This window comes from Rhinoderma darwinii, chromosome 2 (genome assembly GCF_050947455.1).
Source record: "Rhinoderma darwinii isolate aRhiDar2 chromosome 2, aRhiDar2.hap1, whole genome shotgun sequence".
NCBI classification, from domain to species: domain Eukaryota; kingdom Metazoa; phylum Chordata; class Amphibia; order Anura; family Rhinodermatidae; genus Rhinoderma; species Rhinoderma darwinii.
In genome coordinates, this window is record NC_134688.1 from 370,038,345 (window position 1) to 370,059,440 (window position 21,096).

At 39.8% G+C, this 21,096-nt stretch overlaps 1 protein-coding gene across 1 annotated transcript; it reads right to left on the reverse strand.

Annotated features, from left to right (window-relative positions):
* Nucleotides 1-1,270: 1,270 nt before the first annotated feature.
* On the reverse strand, nt 1,271-15,083 carry ADORA3 (adenosine A3 receptor). Its single transcript, XM_075850735.1, has 2 exons — nt 14,539-15,083; nt 1,271-2,030 (listed from the first exon to the last, which is right to left on the reverse strand). Exons 1-2 carry the CDS (start codon nt 14,886-14,888, stop codon nt 1,397-1,399), a joined length of 984 nt encoding a protein of 327 aa, XP_075706850.1. The 5' UTR covers nt 14,889-15,083; the 3' UTR covers nt 1,271-1,396.
* Between the last annotated feature and the right edge of the window lie 6,013 nt (nt 15,084-21,096).

Consider the following 21,096-nt stretch of genomic DNA (forward strand, 5'->3'; position numbering starts at 1 on the left):
TCAACCTGGTGTAGTTTGCAACCTATGAAAGATACATTAACAAGGTGTGCGCCCTATTGATGAATCTGTTTCATGTCATTTCGGGGGGAGATACTGGTGCGCCACTCACACAGTGTGTCAGTATTAATATTAGTAGAAGATGCCAATATGTCTGAAAAACAGAACATCAACCCCTGTAAAATGTGTTATGAAAGTACAGCGGTCATTAACATAATGGAAGAGTAGTAAAGTAAACTTTTCCTTCAGTTAGGTCACGCTTCAAAGTATTAATTCTTTAAACTACCAAAGATCATTTGTTAGGTTAGCAAGAAGTAGGGGACAGATTAAAGGGGTTGTCCGAGATACCATCATATTTTCAAAAACCCCTTTAATGCATGTAATTTATAAATGTAAATACATTTGTAATATACTTACATTTTCCAAAGTGGCCCCGTTTCCAGTTCCTGCCGTGGGGAACTTGATTGGTGACGTCACTCTCTGTTCTGGCTCTGCCGCTTTGTTGATCTTGAATTCTTTGCCGGGTATACGACACGTCACTTGTGACGTGGTGTATATCGGCTTGTTCTGTTGTAACGCGCATGCGCAGCCCCTGCTGTTATCTCGAGAACAGCAGGGACCGCGGAAACAGCAGTGACAGCGCATGCGCGTTACAGGCTGTGAAGCAGAACAAGCCGATATACACCACGTGACAAGTGATTTGTCGTATACCCGGCAAAGAATTCAAGATCAACAAAGCGGCACAGCCAGTGCAGAGAGCGACGTCACCAGTCAAGTTCCCAATGGCAGGATCTGGAAACGGGGCCACTTTGGAAAATGTAAGTATATTACAAATGTATTTACATTTATAAATTACATGCATTAAAGGGGCTTTTGAAAATATGATGGTATCTCGGACAATCCCTTTAAAGGTAATATGAGTTTCTTTGTAGTCTGTAAGCACAAACACAGGTCTTCTTATGGACTGTATACACAAAACAGAAAGATATTTTCTTATCAAAATAATTTCCAAAGTTGCTAATTTTTTTTATTTTAGCCTTACTGGACCATTAACAAAAAATAGTTGCATAAATGTACATACCCTTTAAAATAATTTCATAGTTCCTTTCTACCATTACAATTTCCTATTAGTATCAATTTATTTAGCAATAAAGTTATCATAATGTGTAATTGTTGCATATGCAGTATAACATACAGTGTTGAAATGTGCATAGCTTGAAATCATGTAACAAAAAATCTTTATTTGGGATTTTTAAAAAATAATGTCATTCGATTTTGTTTCTAACAGGCATTATGTACAGTATCCAACAGTTCTGTGACTTAATAAAGTTATTACAAGTTCTATCCATATTGTTAGGATCTTCCGTATCTGTTTCAGATTATGCAAAATATTCCACAATCATTCCTGAGATATTTCATCCAGCGTATGGTCACCACTTGAACTGTCAGTCAAGATGACTCTGTGTAAGATGTATGCTTTTATTATCTGAATGTAGCTTTCTTTAAACTTTTTAATTTTGAAAGCATAGATGATCGGATTCATTGCAGAGTTGGCATGAGACAGTAATATGGCAATAAAAATGGCTGGTTGGAACACACTGGAATACTTTATAGCTGGGCTAAATAAGATAAGGCAATTAAGAATGGACAATGGCAACCAGCTAAGGGCAAACAGCAACAAAACAAGAGATAGAGATTTTGCCGTCTTGTACTCCTTGCCATAAAATATTCCTTTACCTTTGGCATTTGATGTACCCTTTGCTAAATGTTTCCGGATCAGGTAGAAAATCTCAATATATAAAGCTAGCATAATCAGCAAGGGAAGAAAAACCCATCCAAAAATATTGAAGTAAACCATGTAATCCATGCTCATAACACTTAGGAATTCACACTTCATGTAGCTTTTCTCTTCATCCTTTAACTTAGACCTATTATTCCATCCAAACATTGGCACCAACCCCACTACGAGGGACACTATCCAGACGCACCAGATCGATATGCAAATTCTGCGAGGCGTGATCACAGATTTATACCTGTAAAAGGAAACGGCTGTTAATCGTTTGTACATCATTACTGTCGTTTTACCTGTTATTTTGTAATACGTATATGAATGCTGCACAAGTTCTTTGAGACAAATTCTTTGGCTATATGTGTCCAGGTAAGCAAATCCTTTGCCTACTTTAAAATGCTCTCATTATTCTTTTTGCATATTTTTGCAAAAGTGGGCATGTGTGAGGTATCTTTGTGTCTGTATGTAAAAATCCATTTATATATGTGGTACTTCAAAGCACAAGAAAAAGAGTCCAAAACTGTCATGTATCTAAAAATACCATACTTATTGAATAACATATTAAACTGACAATACAGTGTACTACAATTTACAATGTACAATACAACGTACTTACTATAAAAACACAGACTAGAAAAGTGGCCTCCAGTAAAAAAACAAATTGTTATCACATCAGGTGGCTGTTAATAGTCATGTCCATACCACATCCATGGAATGTCATATATATAGCACAATGGTTTAATAAATATACCATGGAGCGGACATTGGGGAAGGTGCAAGACATATATTGAATAGTCCGTGCTGATAAGTAGACCATACACTTTGTCTTATTATGGGCCACCAGCATCAGTGAAATATAATATATATGTTCATAAACTATAGTTGTATAAACTATAAAACAAAAGTATCTGTAGCAGAAATCACTCGATAATACAAGTAATCATAGGTAAGAGTGTACCTTACCCATAATTTGTCGTAGTCCACCTGATAAGTAGAGACAATGTACTCCCCAATGCGCTTTTCGCATGGATGGCTTCTTCAGGGGGTGCACCTGACAATAATGGCAAATCATTGGCTCCAATTAGGATTGTCTTCTACTTCATCTTTTAGGGCCCATTATTGTGTCAGTGTTTGGGCTGACCAGAAGACCTTTGGCGCTCTTGTGGGCCAGTCAGACTCTGATAATTTTTAACCCCTTCCCGCAATTTCACGTAACTGTACGTCGTGGGATGCGGTCTGTTCCCTCAACCACGCATACAGTTACGTGATCCCTTTAAATTGTCACCGCACCGGGATGTGCTGCGGGAGTTTAATAAAGCCGGCTGTCTGTGACAGCATAGTAACTAGGAATTCCGGCCGAGGACCAATCACAGCAGTCACCGGCCAGCGATCGCTGTGATTGGTCAATCAGTGCAGATGGACCTATCATAGTTTAGTATGTCAGTTGGAGGGGGAGTTTAGCGTAGTCTTCGTTTCTGACCGCTTCACTTCTCTCAGAGATGGAGCCATTGAAGATAGTAAAGAAAAATATATTCAAGTATATAAATGAACCCCTGGATCCATCATAAACCAGTATACTGTGCCTTATACACTTGTCCTGTACAGGTGGCCTGTGTCCTTTATAGGTGATCTGTGCCCTATATAGGGTACAGGTGGCCTGTGTCCTATATAGATGATCTGTGCTCTATATCACCAGCCATCTGTGCCACAGAACAGTACCATTGGTGCCCCATCATAAAACTGGCAGCCTCCTCTGCCGCATCCAGCCTCCTGTGCCGCATCTAGCCTTCTGTGTCAACGTTTCACTGGCCAGCGTAGAAACTAAAAAAATCAATCCTGTTATTGTCCGATCACCACCCTCCCGTGCTGCATACCAGTGTCTTGTGCCTGATTGGCACCTATACAATCCTACAGTGCCTCATCCAGCCTCCCGTGCCTCAATCAGCCTCCTGTGCACAAAGATGCCTGTCACTGCCTAGCGTATAAAGGAAAATAAATATAATTTAAAAAAAAATCAATCCCGTTATTGCCCCATCACCACCCCCCTGTACTGCGTACAAGCGTCTTGTGCCTGATTGGCACCTATACCAGCCTACGTGACTCATCCAGCCCCCTGTGTCTCATTCAGCCTCCTGTTCACCAAGACACCTGTCATTGCCCAGTGTATAAAGGGAAAAAAAATTAAAAATTAACCCTGTCATCGCCTCATCGCCACCCTCCTATGCCTGATTGGCACCAATCAGCCTCATCAGCACTATGTGCCTCCAGTATCATCTGTGATCCCTGTAATTCACTGCCCAGTGACGTATGTGTGTGTGTGTGGGGTGTAAAATAAATTCACCCCTTCATTGCCTCATCGCTGCCCCCCCCTGTATCCTGCGCCTAATTGAGACACATTTGTGGCCCATACCAAACTTCTGTACCTGATCTCCATCCACATGAGCTTGACAACTTTTACCCGGGAGTTTTTGTAGATAGCAAAAATAATTACATTGGGTTTAGGGAATTAGTTATTGTTCTATAAAAAAAAGAAAACACAAAAAAACACAAAAAATGTTTTACGTTCGTTTTGACACCTGTGACACTTGTTACTAACTTCTCAGGGAGTTTTTACTTTAGGTTTGGGAAATAGGATTTTTCGCATTTTATAAAAATAAACGCCAAAAAAAACAAAAAAATAATACGAAAAAACAAAAAAAGTTTTACATTAGTTTTACAGAAGAAAATAAAACGACTAAGCGGCTGTATACTGCCGAGGAGGCATATGCCTTGCTCTTTGAGGAATCTGATTCCGGCAGTGGGGATGAAGTGACAATTTTACTGTCCTCTTCATCTAGTGACTCATCTACTGATCAACCGCCACGTAGGCGTCCAAGGGTAGGCGTCAGTAGTGCACAATCACAGCCCAGTACAATTGACTCCTCATGGATCCCCGCAGATAATTTTGTACCCCAGGTGCCTGAATTTACTGCGACTCCAGGAATCAATGTAGATAGGTTTTAGTGAAATACATTTTTTCCAACTGTTCTTCACTGATGACCTTGTGAACTTGATGGTGGCACAATCAAGCATCTATGCGGAGCAATTCATTGCCCGCAATCCAAATTTTTATTACACCAGGCTCCAAAAATGGACCCCCACAAACCCCACTGAAATTCGCAAGTTCTGGGGCCTTTTATTGAGTATGGGCATTACCAAAAAACCCACGATATGTTCATATTGGAACAGAGATATCCTTTATCATTCCCCTCTTTATTTTCTTGCCATGCCCGGGACCCGTTTTGAAAGTATATTAAAATTCCTTCACTATAACAATAATGATGAGTGCCCACCCCCAAATGACCCCAATTATGATCGACTCTATATAGTTAGGCCAGTAGTTGACCACTACAACACAAAATTTAGCCATGTCTTTACCCCCCAAAAATGCCTAGCAGTGGACGAATCCCTAGTCCACTTTAAAGGCAGATTACACTTCCGCCAGTACCTGCCCAACAAAATGGCTAGGTATGGCGTGAAGCTGTATAAGGCCTGCGAAAGTGTGTCTGGGTATACACTGTGCTGCCGTGTATATGAAGGGAAGGATTCGAAGATCGAGCCACCAGACTGTCCCCCTGTCCTGGGAATAAGTGGGAGGATAGTATGGGATCCACCCCATACTGGACCACGGATACCAGTTGTATTTGGACAATTATTACAACAGTGTCCCCCTCCTGAAGTGCCTTGCTGCCAGGGGCACACTAGCATGTGGCACAATTCAGCTAAATCAAAAGGGTCACCCCAAGTCCTTTATAGAACAGACACTGCACCGTGGGGAAAGTAGGGCTGGTTGCTCAGAAAATTTAATGCTTGTGAAATATTAAGACAAGTGTGATATCTTTGTTTTGACCACACTCCATGGTGATTGATCCACCCCAGTTCCAGTCAGAGGAGCCACAGAGCAGACCATCAAGCGTGTGTGCATCCAGGACTATAACCAATTTATGGGAGGGGTGGATTTTTCCGACCAGGTATTGCAGTCCTACAGTGCCCTAAGAAAACCTAAATTTCGTTATAAAAAATTAGCTGCATAACTCACCCAAGTGGCAGTCTATAACACCTTTATTCTCTACAGAACAGCTTGCAATACGGAGACTTTCCTGGGATTTCAGGAAAAAATTATAAAAAACAGATTTTTGGAGACCAGGAAGGAGAGGGCAGCAGTGAAGGCAGCAGCACTTCTGGGCTCTCTAGAATAATACATGGCCAGCATTTCCCTGGAGTACTTCCCCCCCAAAGAAAAAAAACAAAAAGTCCAGAGAAGGTGTCGAGTTTGCTCAAGCAGAGGGATTAGGAGAGACACCACTCACTACTGTATGACCTGTTCCTCTAAACCAGGTCTCTGCATCGGAGAATGCTTCAGTTTTTATCACACCTCTGTTGATATTCATTAAATCAAATTTTTACTCCTTCGTTGACATCACATCCATTCCATTCATTTCTTAAAGAGGCTCTGTCACCAGATTTTGCAACCCCTATCTCATATTGCAGCAGATCGGCGCTGCAATGTAGATAAGAGTAACGTTTTATTTTTTTTAAAACGAGCATTTTTGGCCAAGTTATGACCATTTTTATATTTATGCAAATGAGGCTTTCTAAAGTACAACTGGGCGTGTTTAAAGTAAAAGTACAACTAGGCGTGTATTATGTGCGTACATCTGGGCGTTTTTACTTCTTTTACTAGCTGGGCGTTGTGAATTTGTGAATGGGAGTGTATGATGCTGACGAATCAGCATCATCCACTTCTCTTCGTCAACACCCAGCTTCTGGCAGTGCACAGACACAGCGTGTTCTCGAGAGATCACGCTGTGACGTCACTCACTTCCTGCCCCAGGTCCTGCATCGTGTCGGACGAGCGAGGACACATCGGCACCAGAGGCTACATTTGATTCTGCAGCAGCATCGGCGTTTGCAGGTAAGTCGATGTAGCTACTTACCTGCAAACGCTGATGCTGCTGCAGAATCAACTGTAGCCTCTGGTGCCGATGTGTCCTCGCTCGTCCGACACGATGCAGGACCTGGGGCAGGAAGTGAGTGATGTCACCGCGTGATCTCTTGAGAACACACTGTGTCTGTGCACTGCCAGAAGCTGGGTGTTGACGAAGAGAAGTGGATGATGCTGATTCGTCAGCATCATACACTCCCATTCACAAATTCACAACGCCCAGCTAGTAAAAGAAGTAAAAACGCCCCGATGTACACACATAATACACGCCCAGTTGTACTTTTACTTTAAACACGCCCAGTTGTACTTTAGAAAGCCTCATTTGCATAAATATAAAAATGGTCATAACTTGGCCAAAAATGCTCGTTTTAAAAAAACAAAAACGTTACTCTTATCTACATTGCAGCGCCGATCTGCTGCAATAGGAGATAAGGGTTGCAAAATCTGGTGACAGAGCCTCTTTAAATACCCCAGGGCATTTATTTTCAAAATTAATTTGATATTCCAATAGAACCACCCCCGTTCGAAAAGAAAAAAAACAAAAAATTCCCATAGATGAATACAGTGCTTTGAAGGGTGTAATTGTATTAAATGAGGCATTTCTTGAACTTCCTTTATGTTCTGGAACCTCTGGAGCCCCTGCAAACATAAGGTGTTGCCTAAAACTCATACAAGTAAAAAGTAGGCCCTAAAAACCTTCTGGAACTGTGTAAAAATCATATATGGAATATTATTCAGCACAAGATGTATATCTTCAGTGGCACAAGCTGGGCATTGCATATTGGGCCCTGAAATGGCATAATGGTGGGAAATTTGCAATTTTCACTTTGCACCATCCACTGCACATTAAATGCTGGAAAAGACCAGTGGGTTTAAAATGCTCACTAAACACCTGCAAGAATTCCATGACGGGTGTAGTTTCCAAAATAGGATGACTTTTTGGGACTTTCAATTGTATTGACACTTCATGGGTACTGCAAATGAGACATGGTGCTCAAAAACCATTTGCACAAAATCCATGCTCCAAAAAACAAAATTCCCTTCTGAGCCCAGGCTGCAGATAATGGCCACATATGGGGTATTGCCCCTATAAGGAGAAATTGCATAGCAAATTGTGGCGTGCTTTTTCTTTTATTACCCCTTGTTTAACCCCTTCAGGACACAGCCTTTTTTGGCCTTCAGGACACAGCCGATTTTTTCAAATCTGACATGTGTTACTTTATGTGGTAATAACATCGGAATGCTTTTACCTTTTCAAGCGATTCTGAGATTGTTTTCTTGTGACATGTTGTTCTTTATGTTAGTGAAAAATGTGGTCGATAATTTTGGTATTTATTTCTGAAAAACACCAACATTTAGAAAACATTTGCAAAAATTAGCATTTTTCTAAATTTAAACGTATCTGCTTGTAAAACAGATAGTAATACCACACAAAATAGTTACTAGTTTACATTTCCCATATGTCTAATTTCTACTTTGCATCGTTTTTTGAACGTTCTTTTATTTTTCTAGGACGTTACAAGACTTAGAACTTTAGCAGCAATTTCTCATATTTTAAAGAAAATGTCAAAAGGCCATTTTTTCAGGGACCAGTTCAGTTCTGAAGTGGCTTTGAGGGCCTTATATATTAGAAAATCCCCAGAAGTCACCTTATTTTGAAAACTGCACCCCTCAAGGTATTCGAATCAGCATTCACAAAGTGTTTTAACCCTTTAGGCGTTTCACAGGAGTTAAAGCAATGTAGAGGTGAAACGTACAAAATTAATTTTTTTTTGCCGAAATTAAATTCTTATACATTTTTTTTGTAACACAGAAGGTTTTACCCGAGAAATGCAACTCCATATTTTATTGCCCAGATTCTGCAGTTTTTAGAAAAATTCCACATGTGGCTCTAGTGTGATAATGGACTGAAGCAAAGGCCTCAGAAGCAGAGAATCACTCAGTGGATTTTGGGCCTCCTTTTTTTTAGCATATATTTTAGGCACCTTGTCAGGTTTGAAGAGGTCCTGTGGCGCCAAAACAGGGGAAACCCCCCAAAAAAGACCCCATTTTGGAAACTACACCTCTCCAGGAATTTATCTAGGGGTATAGTTCACATTTTGACCACACAGGTTTTTCGCTAAATATATTGGAACAAGTCTGTAAAAATAAAAATTTACTGTTTTTCAGAAAAAACATAGAAATTTTTAATATTTACAAGGAATAACGAAGAAAACGCACCCTAACATTTGTAAAGCAATGTCTCTTGATTACGGCAATACCCCATATGTGGTAATAAACTGCTGATTGGACCCACAGCAGGGTTCAGCATGGAAGGAGTGTAATTTGGAATTTGTAGCACAGATTTTGCTGGAATGGTTTTTGGTGCCATGTCGCGTTATCAACGCCCTGGAGGGAACAAAAGAGTGGAAACCCTCAAAGTTACCCCATTTTGGAAATACCCCTCAAGGAATTTTTCTAGGGGTATAGTGAGCATTTAGACCCCACGGGTCTTTTGCAGAATTTATTAGAGTTAGGCCGCAAAAATGAATATCACAATTTTTTTCCACTAAAATGTTGAATTTTCTCATTTTCACAAGGGATAAAGGAGAAAAAAAACAACCAATTTTTGTAAAGCAATTTCTCCCGAGTACGGAAATACCCCACATGGGGTCATACATTTTTTTCATTAGAAATGAATTAACCCTTTCAGGACTGATCAATTTTTTGCTTTCTTATTTTCATTTTTCACTCCCCAAGTTCTTAGAGCCATAGCTTTTTTCTTTTTTCATCAATAGAGCGGTGTGAGGGCTTATTTCTTGCGGGAGGAGTTGTAGTTTCTATTAACACCATTTAAAGTGCCATAAAATGTACTGGGAAGCTGAAAAAAAATATTTGCGGGCTGATATAGGAAAAAAATCTGATTACACTTTTTGGGGTTTTCGTTTTTACAGCTTTCGCCGTGTAGTAAAAACAAAAACTTTACTTTATTCTGCGGCTGAATACAATTACGGTCATACTAAATTTATATAGTTCTTTTTATATTATACTACTTTTACAAAGAAAAATCTAATTGTTAAAATAAAAATTGTTTTGTTTCACCACATTCTGAGAGCCGTGACTTTTTTATTTTTCGGTTGATTGAGCAGTGGGAGGTCTTATTTTTTGCAGGACGAGCTGTCGTTTTTATTGGTACCATTTTTTGGTACATATAAAGTGATCCAAAAGTTGTATTTAATTTTTTTTTTGAGAGCTAAAGTGACAAAATAAAACAGCGATTTTGGCCGTTTAAATTATTTACGTTTTTTACGGTGTTCACCGTGCGAGTTAAATAATGGTATATTGTAATAGTTCGGCATTTACGGACGTAGCAATACCAATTTTGTTTATTTTTTTACATTACTTTAGAAGAGAAATGAGAAAAGTTTTTTTCTTTCTCACTACTAATAACTTTAATTCTTCTACACATTTTATTAGTTCCCTTAGGGGACTTGAACCTGCGATCATTGCAGTATATTGTTATATTGCAGTATATTGTTATTTTTACAGGCTTCTGTAACCGCACGATCACTGTTCCTGTCCATTAGTCCTGGGTGTCAGCTGTAATACACAGCTGACACCCGCAGCATATGGAGCAGGCTCAGCACGTGAGCCCGCTCCATACATCAACCCCAGCACTATGACGTGCTATTAAGTCATAGTGCGCAAAGGGGTTAATGCACAGCGGATGGTGTGAATATTGCAATTTTCCACAGGTATGCCATTTAAGTGCATAATATGTCATGCCCAGTTTGTGCCACTGAAGGCAAATACCTCATAAAACATTAAGCGCGTTCTCTTGGGTATGGCGATGCCATATATGTGGGAGCAAACTGATGTATGGGCACGCTGCAGGGCTCAGAAGGGAAGGACGCCATTTTGCTTTTGGAGTGCAGATTTTGCTTGGTAGTAGTTCTGTTTGGGGTTTTGCTGGTATTTCAGTTTATAATGTGGGTGCATGAGTAATCTGTGCGGAGTACATCATGGCATAATAAGAGGGTATAATAACGCGGTAAATAAATAATAATTCATAGATATGTGGCCGGTGTCGCACTGATAAATGGCACCCGATCTTCTCCGCTGTTTGAACCCTCTGCACATTTTGCATCGCCATATTCTGAGAGCCAGAACTGTTTTATTTTTTAACCACCGGAGCTTTGTGAGGGCTTATTTGTTGCGGGACAATCTGTAGTTTTGATTGGTACCATTTTGGGGTACATGCGATTTTTTTTTTAGCACTTTTCATTCAATTTTTTTGCAAGCCGGGTGACCAGAAACAAGCAATTCTGACAATGTTTTTTAGTTTATTTTTTGCAGCATTCACCGTGTGCTATAAATGACAGTTTTACTTTATTTTGCAGGTCGGTACGATTACAACGATACAATATGTATATAGGTTTTTTTATGTTTTGCAGCGTTTGCGCAATAAAATCACTTTTTTATAAAATAATTTATTTTCTGTGTCACCATATTCTGAGAGCCGTAACTTTTTTATTTTTTAGACAATAAAGCTGTGTAAGGGCTGTTATTTTGCGGGACAGGTTGTAGTTTTTATCGGTATTATTTTCGGGTACATGCGACTTTTTGATCACTTTTTATTCTCTTTCTTTTGAGGGGTGGTGACCAAAAAATAGCGATTCTGGTGTAGTTTTTTATTGATTTTTTTGGGGTGTTGATCGTGCGGGAAAAATAACATTATAGTTTTATAGTTTGGGCGGCGATACCAAATATGTGTACTTTTTTTAATGTGTTAATTTTTTTCCCATAATGAACGTTTTATTATAGGAAAAAAAAAGCATTTTTTGTTTATATAACTTTTATAACTTTTATTTTTACACTTTTTTTAAAACATTTTTATTACTTTTTTTTAACTTTTTTTACTTGTCCCACTAGGGGAAATTTAGACGTACCCACAATCACTTAGTGGGGGCTGCTGATGTTATTCAAACCCCTTAAATGCGGTGAACGCAATCTGTTGCCGCATTTATGGGGTTAATTACCTAAATCAGCGGCAATGGTCTGTCGGGACAGCTGACCTCCCGGTTCCCGAACACTGTCCGTTAAGACAGTGTGCGCTGGGAACTACTCCGCAACTGTACGTCCTGATGCGGGAAGCAAGCCCTCTGCAGGACGTGCAGTTGCGGCACAGCGCGTGAAGAGGTTAAATGAAAAATTGTAGATAAACAACGTTTTATTGGAGAAAGTGCAATTTTGCATTTTCACGGCCCAGTGTTCTTAACTTCTATAAAACAGCTTTGGAGTCCAAATGCTCACTACACCCATAAAATAAATTCCTTAAGGGGTGTAGTTTCCAAAATGGGTTCATTTCTTGGGAGTTTCCACTGTACTGGTACCTCAGGAGCTCTGCAAACGTGACATGGCACCTGAAAACCATTCCAGCAAAATCTGTGGTCCAAATCGTGCTCCTTCTCTTCTGAGCTCTGCCGTGGGTCCAAACAGCAATTTAATACCACATATAGTGTATTTCCGTAATCGGGAGAAATTGCTTTTCAAATGTTGTGGTGCTTTTCTCCTTTATTCCTTGTAAAAATTAAAAAAAATCTACATTTTTTTCAGAAAAAAAGTAGATTTTCATCTTCACAGACTAATTTCAATAAATTCAGCAAAAAAATTGTCAGGTCAAAATGCTAACTATACCCCTAGATTAATTCCTTAAGGGGTGTCGTTTTCCAAAATGGGGTCACTTTTGGGGGGTTTCCACTGTTTTGGCACCACAAGACCTCTTCAAACCTGACATGGTACCTAAAATATATTCTAAAAGAAAAGAAGGCCCCAAATTCCACTAGGTGCTTATTTGCTTCTGAGGCCTGTGTTTCGGTCCATTAGTACACTAGAGCCACATGTGGGATATTTCTAAAAACTGCAGAATGCGGGCAATAAATATAGAATTCAATTTCTTGGGTAAGACCTTCTGTGGTACAAAAACAAATGGATTACAAATGAATTTTGGAAAAAAAAATGAAATTTGTAAATTTCACCTCTTCTTTGCTTTAATTCCTGTGAAACGTCTAAAGGGTTAAGAAGCTTTCTGAATGCTGTTTTGAATACTCTGAGAGGTGCAGTTTTTAAAATAGGGTGATTTATGGGGACTTTCTAATTTATAAGGCCTTTAAAGACACTTCAGGACTGATCTGTTCCCTGAAAAAAGTAGCCTTTTGAAATTTTCTTGAAAAGGTGAGAAATTGCTGCTACAGTTCTAAGCCTTGTAACGTCCTAGAGAAATAAAAGGACGTTCAAAAAATGGTGCAAACATAAGGTAGGCATACGGGAAATGTTAACCAGTCACTATTTTGTGTAGTATTACTATCTGTTTTACAAGCAGATACATATAAATTTAGAAAAATGCAAATTTTTGCAAATTTTCTATAAGTTTTGGTGTTTTTCACAAATAAATACTGAATTTATTGACCAAATTTTTCACTAACACAAAGTACAATATGTCACGAGAAAACAATCTCAGAATCACTTGGATAGGTAAAAACATTCCAAAGTTATTACCACATAAAGTGACACATGTCCGATTTGAAAAAATCGGCTGTGTCCTGAAGTCCAAAACAGGCTGTGTCCTGAAGGGGTTAACACTTAGGCTGGGTTCCCACAGTTCAGATACGATACGTAAAACTATGCAGCTTATTTGACCAAGAACCCGCAGGGAATTCTGCCTAAAAAAAACCCACACCAAATTGTGGTGCAGGTTTTCGGTCGGAATCTCCGCTGCGGTAAGCAGTGGATAAGAAACAAAAAATATCATACTTACTCCTGGCCATTTTTATGGCAACGTGTCCGTCTGTTTTGAGTGCAGCCCGGCCTTCTGGGAAGACGCTGCAGTCCATGTGACAGCTGCAGCCTGTGATTGCAGCAATCACATGGGATAAAATGTCATCCCAGGAGGCCGGGCTGCACTCAGTACAGTGGAACGCATCACTATGACATTGACCAGGGGTAAGTATAAGCTTTTTTATTAATTTTGAATGAAAATGTGGCGGAATTGCAGCGTTTCCGCCCTAAAGTCGCATACTTGGCTATTTGTTTTTACATCTTCATTTAATTCAACCTGAAACAGAAGAGCAACGAATATGCAGCATAAATTGACAGCTATGGATTCAAAATTGGCACCACAGGTCAATTTATGAAAGTTTTTCCTGCAGATTTTTTTCTGCAGTACATGCATGAGATTTGTTCAAATCTCATTTATTTTGCTGCTACTGTAAATGCTGCAGACTTTCCGCACTGAACTCTGTTTGCGCCACATGGGATCCCAGCCTTTAAATTACTCTGGGTCTTTGACCCAGCAGATTTTCCCTTATAACAGAATCCTAGTGATCCCATGATTGCTGTCAAAATGTAGTGCTACTTCTTGTTCGTGCAGCTGCAAATTCTACTGGATCCAGATATATGAGCTTGCAGAGTTCTATGCTGACCATAAAATTTTATATTGTCCATTAATGGTCTGCAAATTAAAAGTTATTAATAATAAGTTTGATTTTAATAATAAGACTAATCTCAACTTTTTAAAATCCTGATAGTGTCCAGATATCTGGACATGCACAGATCTGGAGGGAGGGGGGTTCAGGAAAACAGTTATTCAGCTCCATACACTATTGATATTGTAGCATGCATATAAAAACAAATATATATCTAATTCAAATTGTATATACTGTATACATATATAGTTTCTGCATATACGGTACTGACAATATATAAAAGCTATAAAAGTTAGAAACCTTACCTTGTGGGTATTTTAACTCTCAAGTATCTGTCAATGGATATTGCAAGCAGGGACAGGATGGAGGCATTTGTCAGAATGATCAATAGACAGCACATAAACAAACAGGAGTAAAAATGTAAATGTTTACCCAGGCTAATTACAATGGCCAGGGGCATAACCAGGATGCCCACAGCAAGGTCTGCAAATGCAAGAGACACAATGAAGAAAAAAGTTGTATTCTGCAGGCTTGGGTTTAGTTTCACTGCCCAGATGACCATGATGTTGCCCAACACAGCTGATATTCCAATCACAGACTCCACGGCAATGTATGCCTTGCTGTAGTGATCTAAATCTGTTGTTTCATTTGCCATGTCTAGTGATATGTAAACAGTTACTCAACAGTTTCCAAAGCAGACATTCAAAAAAGGGGAAAGCAATAAATTTAAATGGTTCGGTGAGTAGAGACGCTGCTTATTCTTCCATTGCACTAACTTGTCAAAAATAAATCTGGTTCCGTTTGTTTTCTTGTTTCAAAGATAGAAAAGAAAAATTCCTGAAGTGGTGGCAGTTCCTCCAAATAGAAAAGAATCTTAGGTAAATCCTGCTGATCCTTGTTTTATCCTAGGAAGTTGATACTGTGTTTTGAAATGTAAAGAAACTTCAGGATGCCATGCATCAGATGTGGGCAGCTAGTTGCAGCAGGAACTAGGAATTATTTAAGGAAATTGCACTTAATATCTCAGTTTTCTTTCATACCTCTACATCTTTAGAGAAGTTGCTCTAACAGGAACCAGTATTTCCCTTTTCAAGTAAATACAATTTTTAACCCCTTCCCTCTTTGGCCACTTTTGATCTTCCTGACATAGCCTCATTTTTCAAATCTGACACGTTCCACTTTATGTGGTAATAACTTCGGAATGCTTTTACCTATCCAAGCGATTCGGAGATTGTTTTCTCGTGACACATTGGACTTTATGTTACTGGCAAAATTTGCTCGATAGGTTCAGTATTTAATTGTGAAAAACACCAAAATATAGCAAAAAATTGCAAAAATTTGCATTTTTCTCGATTTAAATGTATCTGCTTGTGAGACAGGCAGTTATAACACACAAAATTGTTGCTAACTAACATCCCCCATATGTCTTCTTTAGATTGGCATAGTTTTTTGAACATCGTTTCATTTTTCTAGGACGTTACAAGGCTTTGAACTTTAGCAGCAATTTCTCACATTTTCAAGAAAATTTCAAAAGGCTATTTTTCAGGGGCCAATTCAGTTGTGAAGTGGCTTTGAGGGTCTTATATATTAGAAACCCCAAAAAAGTCACCCCATTTTAAAAACTTCACCCCTCAAAGTATTCAAAACAGCATTTAGAAATTGTCTTAACCATTCAGACGTTTTACACAGGAATTAAAGCAAAGTAGAGGTGAAATTTACAAATTTCATATCTTTTTGCAGAAATTAATTTTTAATCCAATTTTTTTTATAACAGAGAAAGTTTTACCAGAGAAATGCAACTCAATATATATTGCCAAGTTTCTGCAGTTTTAGGAAATATCCCATATGTGGCCCTAGCGCGCTACTGGACTGAAGCACCGGCCTCAGAAGCAAAGGAGCACCTAGTGAATTTCAGGTTTGAAGGGCTCTTGCGGTGCCAAAACAGTGGAAATCCCCCAAAAGTGACCCCATATGGGAAACTACACATCTCAAGGAAATTATCTAGGGGTATAGTGAACATTTTGACCGGACAGGGTTTTTACAGAAATTATTGGAAGTAGGCCGTGAAAATTAAAATCTACATTTTTTCAAAGAAAATGTAGGTTTAGCGATTTTTTTCTCATTTCCACAAGGACTAAAGGAGAAAAAGCACCGCAAAATTTGTAAAGCAATTTCTTCCGAGTAAAACAATACCCCATATGTGGTCATAAACGGCTGTTTGGACACACGGCAGGCCTTAGAAGGGAAAGAGCGCTATTTGGCTTTTGGAGCTCAAATTTAGCAGGAATGGTTTGCGGAGGCCATGTCAAATTTGCAAAGCTCCTGAGGGGATAACACAGCGTAAACCTCCTACAAGTGACCCCATTTTGGAAATTACACCCATTGAGGAAATTATCTAAATTTTTTCAAAGAAAATGTAGGTTTAGGTAATTTTTTTTCTCATTTTCCCGAGGACTGAAGGAGAAAATGCACTGTAAAATTTGTAAAGCAATTTCTCCCGAGTAAAACAATACCCCACATGTGGTCATAGACGGCTGTTTGGACACACGGCAGGGCTCAGAAGGAAAAGAGCGTTATTTGGCTTTTGGAGATCACATTTAGCAGGAATGATTTGCGGAGGCCATGTCACATTTGCAAAGCCCCTGAGAGGACAAAACAATGAAACCGCCCAAAAAGTGACTCCATTTAGGAAACTACACCCCTTGAGGAATTCATATAGCGGTGTAGTGAGCATTTTGACCCCACAGAGATGTTTCATAGAATTTATTAGAATTGGGCAGTGAAAATAAAAACAATCCTTTTTCTTCAATAAGACAAAGTTTTAGCGCAAAATTTTTCATTTTCTCAACAAATAAAGGAAAAAAAAGAACCCAACATTTGTAAAGCTATTTCTCCCGAGTATGGCAATACCCCATATGTGGTCATAAACTGCTGTTTGGGCACACGGCAGGGCTCAGAAAGGAAGGAGCGCCATTTGAAGTGCAGATTTTGCTGGATTGGTTTCTGGCCACCTGTGGGACCAAAACCGTGGAAACCCCCCACAAGTGACCCCATTTTGGAAACTACACCCCTCAATGCATTTACCTAGGAGTGTAGTAAGCATGTTAACCCTGCAGGTGTTTTGTAGAAATGTGCACTCGATGTTGCAGAGTGAAAATAAGATTTTTTCCATAGATATGCCAATATGTGGTGCCCAGCTCTCTGATTATTATGTGGTGTTTCCCAGTTTTAGAAACACCCTACATGTAGCCCTAATGTTTTGCCTGGACATTCGACCAGGCTCAGGAGTGAAACAGTACCATGTAAAATTGAGGCCTAATTTGGCGATTTACAAAGTATTGGTTCACAATTGCAGAGACTCAGATATGAAATAATAAAAAGAAACCCCTGAGAAGTGACCCCATTTGGAAACTACACCCCTCAAGGCATTTATTAAGGGGTGTAGTGAGCATTTTCATGCCACAGGTCTTTTCCATAAATGAATGCGCTGCGGATGGTGCAAATTAAAAATGTATACACTACCGTTCAAAAGTTTAGGGTCACTTAGAAATTTCCTTATTTTTGAAAGAAAAGCACAGTTTTTCCAATGAAGATAACATTAAATTAATCAGAAATACACTCTATACATTGTTAATGTGCTAAATGACTTTTCTAGCTGCAAACGTCTGGTTTTTAATGCAATATCTACATAGGTGTATAGAGGCCCATTTCCAGCAACCATCACTCCAGTGTTCTAATGGTACATTGTGTTTGCTAACTGTGTTAGAAGGTTAATGGATGATTAGAAAACCCTTGAAAACCCTTGTGCAATTATATTAGCACCGCTGTAAACAGTTTTGCTGTTTAGAGGAGCTATAAAACTGACCTTCCTTTGAGCTAGTTGAGAATCTGGAGCATTACATTTGTGGGTTCGATTAAACTCTCAAAATGGCTAGAAAAAGAGAGCTTTCATATGAAACTCGACAGTCTATTCTTGTTCTTAGAAATGAAGGCTATTCCATGCGAGAAATTGCCAAGAAACTGAAGATTTCCTACAACGGTGTGTACTACTCCCTTCAGAGGACAGCACAAACAGGCTCTAACCAGAGTAGAAAGAGAAGTGGGAGGCCCCGCTGCACAACTGAGCAACAAGACAAGTACATTAGAGTCTCTAGTTTGAGAAATAGACGCCTCACAGGTCGTCAACTGGCAGCTTCATTAAATAGTACCCGCAAAACGCCAGTGTCAACGTCTACAGTGAAGAGGCGACTCCGGGATGCTGGCCTTCAGGGCAGAATGGCAAAGAAAAAGCCATATCTGAGACTGGCTAATAAAAGGAAAAGATTAATATGGGCAAAAGCACACAGACATTGGACAGAGGAAGATTGGAAAAAAGTGTTATGGACAGACGAATTGAAGTTTGAGGTGTTTGGATCACACAGAAGAACATTTGTGAGACGCAGAACAACTGAAAAGATGCTGGAAGAGTGCCTGACGCCATCTGTCAAGCATGGGGGAGGTAATGTGATGGTCTGGGGTTGCTTTGGTGCTGGTAAAGTGGGAGATTTGTACAAGGTAAAAGGGATTTTGAATAAGGAAGGCTATCACTCCATTTTGCAACGCCATGCCATACCCTGTGGGCAGCGCTTGATTGGAGCCAATTTCATCCTACAACAGGACAATGACCCAAAGCAATTATGCAAGAACTATTTAGGGAAGAAGCAGGCAGCTGGTATTCTATCTGTAATGGAGTGGCCAGCGCAGTCACCAGATCTCAACCCCATAGAGCTGTTGTGGGAGCAGCTTGACCGTATGGTACTCAAGAAGTGCCCATCAAGCCAATCCAACTTGTGGGAGGGGCTTTTGGAAGCATGGGGTGAATTTTCTCCCGATTACCTCAGCAAATTAACAGCTATGAATGCCAAAGGTCTGCAATGCTGTAATTGCTGCAAATGGAGTATTCTTTGACGAAAGCAAAGTTTGAAGGAGAAAATTATTATTTCAAATAAAAATCATTATTTCTAACCTTGTCAATGTCTTGACTACTTTTCTAGTCATTTTGCAACTCATTTGATAAATATAAGTGTGAGTTTTTATGGAAAACACAAAATTGTCTGGGTGACCCCAAACTTTTGAACGGTAGTGTATGTGGATGTAAACAGCTGTTTGGGCATACAGTAGGGCTCAGAAGAGAGGGAACACCATTTTGCTTTTGGAGCATGGATTTTGCTTGGTAGTAGTTTTATTTAGAGTTTTACTGGTATTTCAGTTTATAATGTAGGGGCATATGTAAGCTGGGCAGAGTACATCAGGCGCATAGTCAGGTGGTATAATAATAGGTTAAAAAAGCAAAAGGGCGTGGCTTGGCAGCCGGGAGACATGGCAGCTTGATTTTTGTGCTTCGTCACTACCTTAGCTATTTATACCACATAGCTCTTCATACTTATCTGTTTTTATCCCTGAAGACGTGGATTTACCTTCAAACGATTACTAGAGGCAAGAGAAGCCTTAAACAACAGGGCAAATTGGAGTTCTACTTTAATAAAGACCGTGATGGAGAAGGTACGGACACTAACGCTACCTCATGGTTGCATACTTCTAGCCCGGGAAATCCACCGTCTCCACTCTCGGCTGGCTCTTCTCCTGGACGGCAGGCCGCCTGACGATCCGTTTTGATCCCAGAAGACGCGGATTTACCTTCAAATTATGACTAGAAGCAAGAGAAGCCTTAAACAACAGGGCAAATTGGAGTTCTACTTTGATAAAGGCTGTGGAGAAGGCACGTACTCTAGTGCTACCTCACGCTCGCATACTTCTGGCCCGGGAAATCTACTGTCTCCGCTCTCGGCTGGCTCTTCTCCTGGACAGCATGACCACCTGACCAACTCTGGAAATTTGGGAGATGTCCTTGTTACCTTTGTCCCCGGTTCGAGATACAGCCCTCTTGCTGGGGGAATGGAGGTGAATTTTGTCGCCAAAAAAAAACTCAACCGGCATCATCTTTTCTATCAGTGAGTACGGCAAAACAACGGCTTAAACTCCAAACACAGGCGGAGGTAAACAACGACGTTGTCACTATTATTCCTTCCTTTCTGGCAACAAAATCCTTCATGGATATACCTACAACTGATCATCCTGCATCGGGTACCCTGATGAAAAAAATGCTGATGGCGTTTAATATTTCTATGCATAAGGAGATTACTTCTTTAATGATACCTATAAATTCAACACTGCAGGGATTGTGGTCTAGGATACACCATGTGGAGAGCAAGATGGGTGATTTTGCAAGTTCCCACAATCATCTTGTGGATGTCCACAATGATTATCTACAGAGATTGATAGCTTGAGAGCTAAAGTCACAGATCTAGAGGACCGTTCCAGACAGAACAATGTGAAATTCCGCGGCATATCAGAGGATATAAAATAAAATGACCTTAAACAGTATGTTCAAGGCCTCATGATGGCTTTACTACCAACAGGTTCTCCCACAGAAATTATTATCGATAGAGCACATAGGGTTCCACGCCGTATGCATCTTCCGGACACCTAGCCTAGGGATGTACTCACCCGCATTCATTTTTATGATACTAAAGAAGCCCTGATGACTGCCACTTGGAAACACAGTGATCTACCAGCACCATACCAATAGGTCAAGCTTTTTGCTGATTTATCTTTGGCAACACTGCGTATGCGCAAGCACCTAGCCCCTATCAGTTTTACATTGCGAGACTAACAAATCGCATACAGATGGGGATTTCCAGTAAAGATTTTGGTGCGCTACAACGGATCTTTGCATGCCATCACATCACTGGCAGAGGGGAGGAATCTCTTTCGTGGGTGGAATTTCCCGCTCCCTGAACCTGTAGAAGAGGACTCACAGCTAC

Bases quoted from the DNA above. Each gene is read 5' to 3' on its own strand.
- ADORA3 (XM_075850735.1), bottom strand. From the start codon at position 14,888: ATGGCAAATGAAACAACAGATTTAGATCACTACAGCAAGGCATACATT. The intron at 2,031-14,538 runs GTAAGGTTTCTA...TTCCTTTTACAG, and splicing joins AGAGTTAAAATACCCACAAG to GTATAAATCTGTGATCACGC.